The following is a 13,264-nucleotide window of genomic DNA, read 5'->3' as shown; positions in this document are numbered from 1 at the left end:
TCTCTCTCTTTCAAACACACACACACACACACACAGATCGGCACACAAGTACACACACACGCACTCATCCACACACGCACGTGCGCGCGCGCGCACACACACACACACACACACACACACACACACACACAAGCAAAAGGACAACCAATTTTTCAGCATGTAAGTCGTGTATGGTGTACAAGGACTTACAGGAGTCGAAATCATAAATCCTTGATCACTTTTAGTTAGCTTTGATAAAACTTCCCTCAGCTAGCACTTCTTTTTGAAGTGACTAGAAGCCTTGTCACCTGACCTGAATACTGCGCGCTGATTCGCTAAAACGGACTTATCGGTTTCTGTACACAAACAACATGGGCGCTTGTCGGCTTCTGCTCTAAAACGTGAACTTGCGATGCCTGAAAGTGGGCAAAACCGGCTCTTCTGACAAAATGGATTTAGGGTACAGAAAATGCTATATATGGAGAATAATGCACAACACTTAGTTCATTTTTTTTAAAAATGGCGTTTATCGGTTTTTGCAAATGAACTCTTCATTTATTGTCAATCAGTAATTCCATTATTTTGTTGATCATCAATCTTTTTCATTGTTTCTGCTTTTACCTGAAAGAGAAACAATTTGTTAATTTATTTCATTTATCATTTACCTTGATATAAATGTTTCAATATAATTTAAACTTACCTTTGTTGGCTGTCTGTTCTTTCAATCTCTCACCACTGCTCCTTATGAACCTAGAGGTACTGGTCCACATTTCCTCTTGTGTAACTCACCTGGGTGTCCATGCAGCCGCGGTATCCTGGTGACCTGAAGGAGGCGCTACATAATATTTTATAGCAGCAGTTTATTATATCTGGGCTCTTTTATATCCATTCACTCCATATTTCTCTTTGAATTATTTTGAATTACTAAAAATGAAATTAAACTTTTTCTCTTTAATTTCAGAGCTGATGGTAGTGAAGGAGGAGAGTGAAGAACTGAGTGAAGTGGAGGAGAAACATCATGACAAACCTGGAGAAAAACCTTTGAGTCGCTCAAAGACTAAAACGACATTTTTAAAGAAAAGAGCCAAGAAATCTACAACCTGCACTCAGTGTGGAAAGAGTTTCACAAAGAAATCTGGTCTAGAGCTTCACATGAGAGTTCATACTGGAGAGAAGCCATTCACATGTGATCAGTGTGGAAAGAGTTTCTTAGACAAACAATATCTTAAGCTTCACATGAGAGTTCACACTGGAGAGAAGCCACACACATGTGATCAATGTGGGAAGAGTTTCAATCAATCATCACACCTTAAATTGCACTCAGGGATCCACTCCGAAGAAAAGCCATTCACATGTGATCAGTGTGGGAAGAGTTTCTTAGACAAACAATATCTTAAGATTCACACGAGAGTTCACACTGGAGAGAAGCCGCATGTATGCAATCAATGTGGGAAGAGTTTCAGTCAATCATCAACCCTTAATGTTCACATGATGATCCACACTGGAGAGAAGCCGTTCACATGTCATGAATGCGGCAAAACATTTCTCAGTGCATCAAACCTGAAGAGACATCTGAGAGTTCATACGAAGGAGAAGCCACATTCATGTTCTGTGTGTGGAAAGAGTTTTTCACTGCTGTGTAGTTTAAAGGAACATCAGAAAACACACACTGCTGTGAGAGAGTACATGTGCTTTGAGTGTGAGAAGACTTTTATTACAGGGAGTGATTTAAAACTGCATGAGAGGATTCACACTGGAGAAAAACCTTACAAGTGTTCACACTGTGACAAGAGATTCAGTCAGTCATCAAATCTGAAAACACATGAGATGATCCACTGTAGAGATTGTGTGATCAGTGTGGAAAGAGTTTCTCTATTAAAAGTCGCCTGAAGATACACATGAAGATCCATGCAGTGGAGAAACCACAGTCTGAGATCATGATGAGCAGTTCATCTTTATGTGCTGAACAACAACCCAATTTTACTTGCAGTGGCTGGTGAGCATATCAATAGGACAAAATTCTCACAATGTATTCAGACACCCCTTTTCTCGTTTTAAGAAATAACTTTATGGTTAACTCAATAAAAAGCTTTGGATGATCAATACAACACACAAGAACTGACTGTTGTTGTTGGTTTTTTTTTTTTTTATCTCTATGCTTATTTTCTATTTCTTTTAGAGCATAAATGCACAGATCAGTGCCATGTTTGGCTTTAAAACTGGTTATCTGCAGAGTTAATAAACACATTTATCCTATCCAGCAAAATATTTTCTAAAACATTAGAAAGTAATCATCATTACCTTCAATATCGCCCACCTTATACAGATCATCTTGAACACAATGAAATAGATTTCAGTAATGCCATCTCCATAACTCTCCATCTAAGGTACATGGCAGAAATTATGATGATAATAATAATAGTAATAATGCATTTTATTTAATGGCGCCTTTCATAACACCCAAGGTCACTTCACAAGCAAGCACAAGACAAAACACTCAGCGAAGACTCTGCATATACAGATAAAATGCAGTAAAGACTGAATAAATCATATAATTATATTATAATCGTTATATCATATCATTATAAAAAAGCCTGTTTTAAAAGTCAGAAGGCAATCACTATTGCGAACATCAAGGGGAAGGGAGTTCCATAGGCGGGGGGGCAGCATAGCTAAAAGATCTGGCACCCATCAGTGCTGGGTAAGTTACTTCAAAAATGTAGTTAATTACTAACTACTCATTACATCATCAATATTGTATTTAAAATACTTTTCTAATTACTCTGTCTGAAAAAGTAATTTAATTACTCAATTAGTAACTTACTGTTTACATTTTTTTTTTTTTTTTTAAATAACCTTGACTGGATAGACGGTAGAAAGGAAACTACTTTAATAATTTAGTCAAACATGGTTTATTAGTCAAAAATAGTTTAGCTTTTTAAAACATTTTAACTTTAATAAATCAAATACTATTAATATACTTTTATTTACTTTATAATACTCTTTTTTTTTTTGTTGTTGTAACAAATAGGGTTGTCACTATACCTAAAATCTAGTAGTCGGTATCCAACCACCAAAAGTGTGGTATACTCGATACCACGGTAAAAATATAGAAAATACAAATAAAACAATGCTATATTTGTTTCCAGGTAGGGCTAGTAGTAAGTAAAAATACCACAGAAATTGAATAATCAAATATAAAATAACTCTGCATAGTCATAACTTTTGTTGTTTGGTTATCATTTATAATACAGACAGCCAATAGTAGACAGTAGCAAGTTTTAAAGGCTAAGACCTGATAGATGGAGACAATATGCTGTTACACGCCGTTCACATTCACATAATTACGCTAATATATGCCAAAACGGGCATTTTGGCATAACTGTGTGTGTATTTGAACGTTTATGTGTAATAAACCGCGAAAATTGACACTCGCGAGAGGCGGCTGTGTGTTTTTTCTCCCTAGGACATAGTTTACATTTTACCGTAATGTTCTTGCCTGCCTGTGTCAAAAAAGTGAAGTAATTGGAATATTTCCATTTCGCAAAAGAGCCGCTTCTCGCTTCTGCCGGCATCTTCAGACAGCGACTGCACAGCCAACTGGTGCGCTCAACTGCACTACAACTAACGATTTTAAAGAGGCAGCATTCACTTTTACCTTTGAGACGACAAATTTTGATTTTAAATTCAATATTGATTTAAACAGAATTGTTGAACTAATTTACAGTATGTAATGCAAGTACATTATAAGTAACTGTAATTAAATTACCTAAAAATGAACAGTAATCCCTTACTTTACTTTTTCAGTGGATAATTTAATTACTTAATTACAACACTGGCACCCATGGTAGTTAGTCGAATCCGAGGTACCACAAGAGAAATTAAAGATGAAGATCTGAGAGCATGTAGACATGAAGCAGTTGAGTAAAGGCTAGTTCACACTTTTGGCCACGATTTGGTCATCTGAGACAAATTTTTCAAATCCAAAAAGATTCCTATAATCCTAGCCTAAAATCTATAGTCATTGATCGATAGTTTGACATGTTCACAGACAGACAGTTAATCACTGATTAAATTTTACCTCTGATGAAATTTTACCTACGACGAACGTCAAATTGTCTTCGTTTTTCAAGACAAGCCGTGATCAAAATTAACGATAGAGATGTCTTTGCTAGCCACCATTTCAGTCCCGCGTGTAATGCAGCTCACTGTCACTGAACGTTTATGGGTTGATGATGTGAAACTCCGGACAATTTTTTCATTTTTATCGCGTCTTGACTGTCGTACAGTCTGACACAAATGACAGCTGAGATCCCCAGTGTGACAGGAGGATCATGTTCGTACAGTCTGACAAGCAACTATCGTAAAGGACTATTATAGATTGCACAGTGTCCACCAGGCTTAAGGTATTGGGGTGCAAGATTATGAAATGCCTTGTAAGTAAGTAGCACGATCTTGAATTCAACTCAATACTTTACTGGAAGCCAGTGCAATTGCTGAAGAACTAGAAATTCAGTAGAAGGTGTTCTAGAAAGAACACAAGCTGCAGAATTCTGAACCAACTGAAGCTTTTGTAGCAATTTAGAGGGAACACCAGTGAGAAGAGCATTACAGTAGTCTATACTTCAAGTGACTAGTGCAGGAATAAGAACTGCTGTGTTATTGGTTGAGAGAAAGTTAATATTACACAAGTGGAACTATGTTAGGGTCTAACCCATCTTTCATTTCAGCTAAACAAACATGGTGGAGTAAAATAACCAGTGGGTTTGGCAGACAGGTAAAATTGGGTGTCATCCACATAGCAACGAAAAATATAACCAAGAGGGAGCATATAAATAATGAAAAGAAGCGGGCCCAAAACAGAACCCTGGGGAACACCAGTGGTGATTAGATGTTCTTGAACTTTTTAATTGAATACGCTGAGTGCTTCCAGAAAGATACGATCTAAACCAAGATAGAGGAGTGCCAGTAATCCCAATAGAAGCTAACCTGTCAAGAAGGATCTTGTGTGAGACAGTATCAAAGGCAGCGCTCAAGTCAAGAAGGACAAGTATGGTTAAGAGCCCAGAGTTGATCATTGGTTATCCTGAAAAGAGCAGTCTCAGTGCTGTGATGGGGAAACCAGATTGAAATTGTTCATACAAATTTTTATTAGAAAGACGTACATGAATTTGAATACACTTTTCCACTACCTTAGAGATAAACAGTACATTTGAAATTGGATGAAAATAATCCAAATTGAATGGATCAGCCCCTGGTTTCTTAAGTATGGCATTAATAATATCAGATTTTATCAGAAATATCAGAAAATTAAAACATGGACAAGAACAATGAGTTGTTGATAAAATGACTAATAAGTTTAATCAGTAATTTTTTTAAACAAATACAAATAAAAGAGACACTAAATGAGACGGATCTCTCTCGTTACTCACTTATAAGAGCCAAAACATTTCAAGAGAAGAACAGAAACAAAGTGTTTCAAAGATACATGAAAGAATATATTGCATTTGCATGGAAGAGTAGAAGTGGAACGCGCTTCAAAATGGCAGCAGGGATTCCTCCAAAGGGAAGTGTTTAGGGAAGCTTGCGAGTGCTTGTCTAAAACTGGAGTGGAACGCAGCCAAGGAGTGTGTGAGTGTGTGTGGCTTAAATAGCTGGCTGACGTGAAACAGGTGTGCCGTAATCAGGCCAGGTATGTGGGCGCTTGGGATTTGTAGTCCAGTTAATACTCGGGGAGTGAGACCTCTGGTGGCCGATCAAGGGAACTTCTCTGGCTTTTGTGACAGTTGCTCAATGTTCACTTCACTGATCACAGTTAAATGAGAGACAAACATGAAATGAAAAGTGAAGCTCAAAGATCATGATGAGTTCAATAGTCATTTTAATATCATCAGATCTGATCGACAACTGCTGTGTCACGATTATGATCTATTTTAATGTCATGCAGATGATTTGTGTTATAAATCACTAGTTTGGTCATGAAACTCTAGATGGAGCAGGCTTGACATGTAATCTGTAAGATATCACACCATTTCCTACACGGAACAACCTGATTGCCCTGACAGCAACATAGTGTCGGGCCAAATCCGGCCCACATCTGGTCCGCTTGTAAACCACATGTACTAGATGTGGGCCGGATTTGGGCCACACTATGTTCCTGTCTGGGTGGCCTCTAAATTATGCCAAAAATGTGACAATTTGTTGACAGACGGTCCTTTCACACCAAACAACAAACAAACGTGTTGGACTGTGTGTTCGTTGCACCTTATGTGCTTTAATTGGTCATGATTGACAAATCATGGTAAATCTGGTGAACATCAGCATGTTCTTCAGTATCATTAATAATTGAATTAATAAACACCTCTTTGTTCTTCAGTATCATGAAGTTTCATTCTGCAGGTTCTGGATCACTGGATCTCTCTGTCCTCTCCTTCCAGATGCTTTCTAGTCGTTCTGACAAAAACAATAATACTAAGCAATAATAATAATCAATACTAATTAATATTAGTGTGTCCTGGGCTAAACATCTGATCCAAAGAATAATGAACAGTGTTGGGTTACAGGGTGATTTGGCTGTGACTTATACAGAAGAGATTTTGTTGTTCAGCACATAAAGCTGAACTACTTACTGTGATTTCGGTGGTGACTTATATTTTTTGACGGTGACTTTTAATAGTGAAACTCTTTCCACACTGATCACACGTGTGCGGCTTCTCTCTGCTGTGGATCCTCTCATGTGTTTTCAGAGATGATGACTGACTGAATCTCTTGTCACAGTGTGAACACTTGTAAGGTTTTTCTCCAGTGTGAATTCTCTGGTGCAGTTTTAAACTGTTCGCTGTAGTAAAAGTCTTCTCACACTCAAAGCACATGTACTCTCTTATACCAGTGTGAGTTTTCTGATGTTCCTTTAAACTACACAGCAGTGAAAAACTCTTTCCACACACAGAACATGAATGTGGCTTCTCCTTCGGATGAACTCTCAGGTGTCTCTTCAGGTCTGATGACCCAAGAAATGTTTTGCCACACTGATCACATGTGAACGGCTTTTCTCCGGTGTGGATCTTTATGTGAAGCTCAAGACTTTGTTTCTGTGTGAAACTCGTCCCGCATTGACCACATGTGAACGGCTTCTCTCCAGTATGAACTCTCATGTGAATCTCCAGATGATGTTTGTTTGTGAAACTCTTTCCACATTGAACACAAGTGAATGGCTTCTCTCCAGTGTGGATCAACATGTGTCTCTTAAGATGTATTTTTTTTGTGAAACTCTTCTCACATTGATCACATGTGTACGGCTTCTCTCCAGTGTGAACTTTCATGTGACGCTCAAGACTTTGTTTTGTTGAGAAACTCTTTCCACACTGAGTGCAGGTTGTAGATTTCTTTGCTCTTTTTTTCTTTAAAAATGTATTTTTATTCTTTGAGCGACTCAAAGGTTTTTCTTCAGATTTGACATGATGTTTCTCCTCCACTTCACTCAGTTCTTCATTCTCCTCCTTCACTTCCATCGGGTCTGAAATGAAAGAGAAAAAGTTTAATTTAATTTTCAGAACATCAAAACTCAAATTTCTGTATGATTAATGCGCAATTCACACAAATTAATTAATGATGATCAATCTATCACTTTTTATTGTGAAAAGTGGTAAAACATTAATGTTTAGGTTTTAAATATTTAAAATAAAACAGCAAAAAAGACAGTCGGCTGCTTTTATCAGGTTCAGCCCGCTGGAAGCCTTCGCACACACTTTTTTCACTTATGATGTGACTGCTGTGGGAGGAGCTTCACTGATGATGTGACTACTTTGGGAGGAGCTTCACTGATGATGTGACTACTTTGGGAGGAGCTTCACTTACATATTAACATAAACATATCTGTAGTCATCAAATCCCATCAGTCTGTTGACAGCAATGATATGAGCTTTAAGTGTCAATTTACAGCAGATCTGAAGACATCAGCATAATAAATGAGGTGAAAACAGGAACTATTGACATTAAGTATGGGTTGAGCTCTTGACTGTCCTAGCACAGCTGTTATCACTTTAAAAGTATTCATGTGAATTAAATGTGGGACAATGGCCTTCATCATCATTACAGTATGCTAATGCTCTGAATCAGATGCGAGGGGATCGTCATTATGCTGATTGAGGACTGTTGTGTCTCTCATACCTCTAATCTGTGCCATCTTCACAGCACACACACGCTTCTTCACTACATACTATTGATCTACTAGTGTCTTCTAATACGTTTGACTAAAGCAACAACTTTTCCGGCTTTAAAGGCTTTGAGAATCTTTATAGTTATAGAAACTTTATAGAAATATAGTTGATTTCTATAACAATTCATCCAACAAACAAAGCACCATTTATAATTGTATATTTAAATGCAGAAAAGGCCTTTGATGGGGTAGAATGGTCCTTTTTCCACTTTTTCCATTTGTTTTTAAATTAATTTCACAAGTTCACATGTACATATAATTCAATAGAATAAAAGTTATGAGTATTTGGTGTGCTGTTCGGGAGGAGGGATCTGAGCTCGGAATATTGGCCCGAACCCAGATAATTTATTCCTCTAGTCATTGGTTGAGTTGATTACCTGAATGCTCTCCACCTGTGATAATTAGGTTAATTATCTGAACCTGCTCCTCACGAATGTTGTTAATAAATCATTAGAATGCATTAAAGGTATTCAGTTTTCAGTAGGAAAGGTGTCATTTAAGCAGCCCCTAAAGTAATAATTAACATGTTTTACAATGGAAGTAATTTAATCAAAAACCAACTTTAGCTCGATAAGAAACAATATGTATTATGAAAAGTGCTTTATAAATGAAAAAGATTTGACTTGAGAGGACTTTTAAATCATATCATCATCTGCATTAAAACACTCTATAATACACCAACAGCATCAGCCATAACTAGTGGTATTATATCAAATCAATTTTACTTTAAAAAGAGGTACCAGACAAGGCTGCCCACTATCAGCACTAGTCTTTGCTGTCAGGGTATGTCACAGCAGTCTAACAGAGGATGATGATGGTAAGACAGGTGAGATCAGACCCAGGCAAAGCTAGGCTGGAGAACCAAGGAAGTGGATGGGGTTGCAGCAGACAGTGACAACAGGCAGTAGCTTGAGGCACCAGAGGCTTGAAACTCTGAGCTGCAACTGAAGCTGTATCAGTCTCTGCACAGCATTGAGGACAGCAGCCGGGGTGGGTCAGGATGCAGGACAGAAACGGGCACAAGACACAACACAAGACAACAAGAGAGAACAACAAGAAAAGGCAAAACAGAAATAAAAACAGTGACTAGAGAAAACAAAATTAAAGAACTAACTTAACTGCAGATAGCAAATAATAAAACAAAAATATAAACAAAAAGGAAATATCTAGAAATAAACACTCCTCAGAAAATACTAGTAGGTTTATAAATATAGTTGATTTCTATAACAATTCATCCAACGCACAAACCACCATTTATGATTGTATCTTTAGATGCAGAAAAGGCATTTGATAGGGTAGAATGGTCCTTTATTTTCACTGCACTTAGTCACTTTGGTTTTAAATCATATATCATCAGCTGGATTAAAACACTCTATAATACACCAACAGCATCGGTCATAACTAGTGGTATTATATCAAATCAATTTTACTTTAAAAAGAGGTACCAGAAAAGGCTGCCCACTAGCACCACTACTCTTGGCACTTTTCATTCAACTCTTTGTAGCTGCAATACAACAATCACATAACATATATGGAATCCAACCAAAACATCACCATCAAATAAACAGATCAAGAGTAAGAAAAGAAAAATGTCTATGTTTCACAAACAAACATAAAATATTGTTTTGTTAAGTGTGTAAATGAGTCCTAACTGTAATCATTTAAAAAAACTCTATATGAAGTTACAAGTGTCAGAATCGGAATTAAATGTTTTAATGTTTGACCTGAGAGCTGGAGAGACAAGTCACTAAATTCGGAACATGTTTAAACACACAATGATCACAAATATCAGAGAATATGACAGAAACAAATGGAGTGAGTTTGAATCAGATCTGAATCAGTGTTTTATTAGTGAATTAGACAAACGTTTATCAGCTGAAACTCACCTGTAGTTGATTAGTTTTACTATAACCATGTGATCTGTGACGTCTGAAGCTTTGTTTTCACACACAACCACGGGACTGCTTTGTATTCTGATTCAAATAACATGAAACTTTGCGTAAGTGTAATTCGCTTTTTTGATAAGAATAAATTACAATACCAATAGATATTTAACGAGTTTGTGTGCCCATATAATCTTTAGGGTATTAGGTTAGCTAATTAGGCTTGCTGTCCACTGAGGAGGAGCTCGATGAAGCAGTTTCAATTCAAGCTCTGATATATCCCCCACAGTGAATAAATATAGGATATGATTACATAGGGCAAGGTACCTGAGATGAAGGTGGAGGGATGCTGGACCAGCTGAGACTGAAGAGAGGTAAGCAGCTGCTTATATACTCTGGCTATTGATTGGAAGATTTGATGGGCTCGCTCCTACTTAAATTACTTTTAGGAAATTAATTTACATGAGTAGTTTTGTGCATGTTCAGTTTGTTTTTATTCCCAGTTCTGAAGTACTTCAACTGACCATTTTATGATAATCTTCATTTATTTTGATAATACTATATGCCTAAACTTGCCCAGAAGTCAAGTCAAGTCACCTTTATTTATATAGCACGTTTTTACAATGCAGATTGTGTCAAAGCAGCTTTACATTGATAACTGGTGAATAATTTTGGCTGCACAGCAGCTCTTAGAGAATAGTGTCAATGCAGGCAGATCAAAGCACTGTTGAATATCAAATGTCAAGTCAAATGTCAAGTGTCCCCAACTAAGCAAGCCAAAGGTGACAGTGGCAAGGAACCCAAACTCCAACAGGTGACATCAGGTGGCAAACAGGTGTTAAAATGGAGAAAAAAAATCTTGGGAGAAATCAGGCTTTTTTGCCCAGAAAGTTCATCCAGAAATGTATTCACAGATTCGTTTATTCAAATTGTTTAAGTAAAATGACACGTGATAGACTTTTTCTATATAGTTTAATTATTTTCATTATTTTATATGCTTTTCATAGCACAAACTGATTTAATAAAAGTAAATACAGGCAAGATAAATCCGGATGTGGGCAAGAAAGGCAAATCAAAACAACCAACAAACACGTAAACAATAAAACACAACACTGTCTCTTTTTGTTAAATGTCAGTTTTAATGATCAATAATAACGTAACAACAGTGGAAGGACAACACATATGTGGTTCAGGTAATATGTGCATATAGTCTGCAAACATTATAAAAGTTTAAGCAAAAGGTATAAGAAGCTACAATAATTAATAAAGCAAACAATTCAGTCAAACATACAAAGTCAGCGCTCTAGTAGGCTACAACGGTAAAGTTAAATAGCCTAAATATATAAAGTTATGAAACGTCACTTTCACTTCAACAAATTATAGATTCATGACCAAAGATCACCTGTTATATATACAAAAGATGAATTATATCTCATGTTTAACCACTACAGAGAGTACAGAGTACTAGCCGAGGTAAGACTGTAAGACTCGATAAAAGGGGCGGATCAAGAACACATTTGAAAATTTGGATTTGAAAATTTCTTTGGCTAGATGTGAACTTTGAATTAGATCAGAACTTGGGCAGCAACTGATGAATTTCACAAGAACAGACAAGAACGCATATTGAGAAACGGCTAACTATGAATAAATGAATGAATGAAGCATTTATATAGCACTGAACTATGTACTACTGTATGTACACAATCACATCAGGGGTCGCTCCTCATCCACAACCTGGATAATTCAACAGCAGACACAGAGCAACAGCGCCAACTATAGGTGGAGAAGGAGAGATTTGGCTGAGTCTCTTCTCAGCTGTGGTGATGTGGTTTCTCCACTGCATGGATCTTCATGTGTTTCTTCAGGTCACTTTTAGTACAGAAACTCTTTCCACACTGATCACACGTGTGCGGCTTCTCTCCAGTGTGGATCTTCTCATGTGTTTTCAGATATGATGACGTATTGAATCTCTTGTCACAGTGTGAACACTTGTAAGGTTTTTCTCCAGTGTGAATTCTCTGGTGCAGTTTTAAACAGTTTGCTGTAGTAAACATCTTCTCACACTCAAAGCACATGTACTCTCTCACACCAGTGTGAGTTTTCTGATGTTTGTGTAAATATTGCAGCAGTGAAAAACTCTTTCCACACACAGAACATGAATGTGGCTTCTCCTTCATATGAACTCTCAGGTGTGTCTTCAGAGCTGATTCCAGAAGAAATGTTTTGCCACATTGATCACATGTGAACGGTCCCTCTCCAGTGTGGATCCTCATGTGATCTTTAAGAGTTGATGATTGACTGAAACTCTTCCCACATTGATCACATGTGAAAGGCTTCTCTCCTGTGTGAACTGTCTTGTGATTATTAAGATGTACTTTTCGTGTGAAGCTCTTCCCACACTGATCACATGTGAACGGCTTCACTCCAGTATGAACTCTCATGTGAATCTCAAGATGACATTTGTATTTGAAACTCTTTCCACACTGAGTGCAGGTTGTAGATTTCTTGGCTCTTCTTTTCTTTAAAAATGTATTTTTAGTCTTTGAGCGACTCAAAGGTTTTTCTCCAGGTTTGTCATGATGTTTCTCCTCCACTTCACTCAGTTCTTCACTCTCCTCCTTCACTTCCATCAGCTCTGAAATGAAAGAAAAAAAGTGTCATTTATTTTCAGTACATCAAAATAAAATAAAATAAAATAAAATAAAAAAGTCATAAAATTGAGACTTGCTATAAAATATCCTGATCATTTGATGCATTTTCATAAATTAATTGCATATGTCCCTGAAACTTTAACATTAATCTTCCAATTGTACAGACTCACAGGTCATCTCAACGACACAATCCAGAGGTCTGGGTGAAGATATAATGTGTGTATTTCCTTTCAGCGCTCATGTGATGTTCACTTAATTTTTTTTTAATTTAGTTTCAATTTTACTTTAGCTCAACGCTTAATCTGACTCCAATTTCAAATGGTTATTAAAATTAAATATCACTATCTTCGATAAAATAAAAATGACCATTTTATGTACTTTTTTATGATTTGTTTTTTTTATTCATTTATCTGTAAAAGTACCATATTTTTATGTAAAATAAGCTTATTTAAGTTATATTTAATATTTATTTTACATTAGAAAAAAAATCATTCCAGTAAGACCAGACAGCCAAAACGTGTGGTGACTTTGGT

At 36.8% G+C, this 13,264-nt stretch overlaps 2 protein-coding genes across 2 annotated transcripts in view; one reads left to right on the top strand and one right to left on the bottom strand.

Annotated features, from left to right (window-relative positions):
- LOC137015319 (zinc finger protein 271-like) overlaps positions 1-2,080 on the top strand; it is a 145,322-nt gene extending 143,242 nt beyond the window's left edge. Inside the window, exon 5 of the mRNA XM_067380203.1 lies at positions 1,080-2,080. Within this exon, the coding sequence (XP_067236304.1) occupies positions 1,080-1,869 (790 nt within the window). The 3' untranslated portion in view covers positions 1,870-2,080. The remainder of the gene's footprint in view (positions 1-1,079) is intronic.
- Positions 2,081-6,626: 4,546 nt separating this feature from the next.
- LOC137002587 (zinc finger protein 658B-like) lies at positions 6,627-12,521 on the bottom strand. The gene is made up of 3 exons (XM_067362340.1): positions 11,928-12,521; positions 8,629-8,635; positions 6,627-7,495 (listed from the first exon to the last, which is right to left on the bottom strand). The coding sequence occupies exons 1-3, from the start codon at positions 12,519-12,521 to the stop codon at positions 6,627-6,629; spliced, it is 1,470 nt and encodes a 489-aa protein (XP_067218441.1).
- Positions 12,522-13,264: the final 743 nt, after the last annotated feature.

The sequence above is a fragment of the Chanodichthys erythropterus genome, chromosome 3, assembly GCF_024489055.1.
Source record: "Chanodichthys erythropterus isolate Z2021 chromosome 3, ASM2448905v1, whole genome shotgun sequence".
In the NCBI taxonomy this organism is placed as follows: domain Eukaryota; kingdom Metazoa; phylum Chordata; class Actinopteri; order Cypriniformes; family Xenocyprididae; genus Chanodichthys; species Chanodichthys erythropterus.
Note: the sequence above shows the minus strand (reverse complement) of the source record. Positions and strands in the feature narration are given on the sequence as shown.

What these genes read in the sequence shown, in the direction of transcription:
- LOC137002587 (XM_067362340.1), bottom strand. Translation starts at nt 12,521, where the DNA reads ATGAGAGTTCATACTGGAGTGAAGCCGTTCACATGTGATCAGTGTGGG.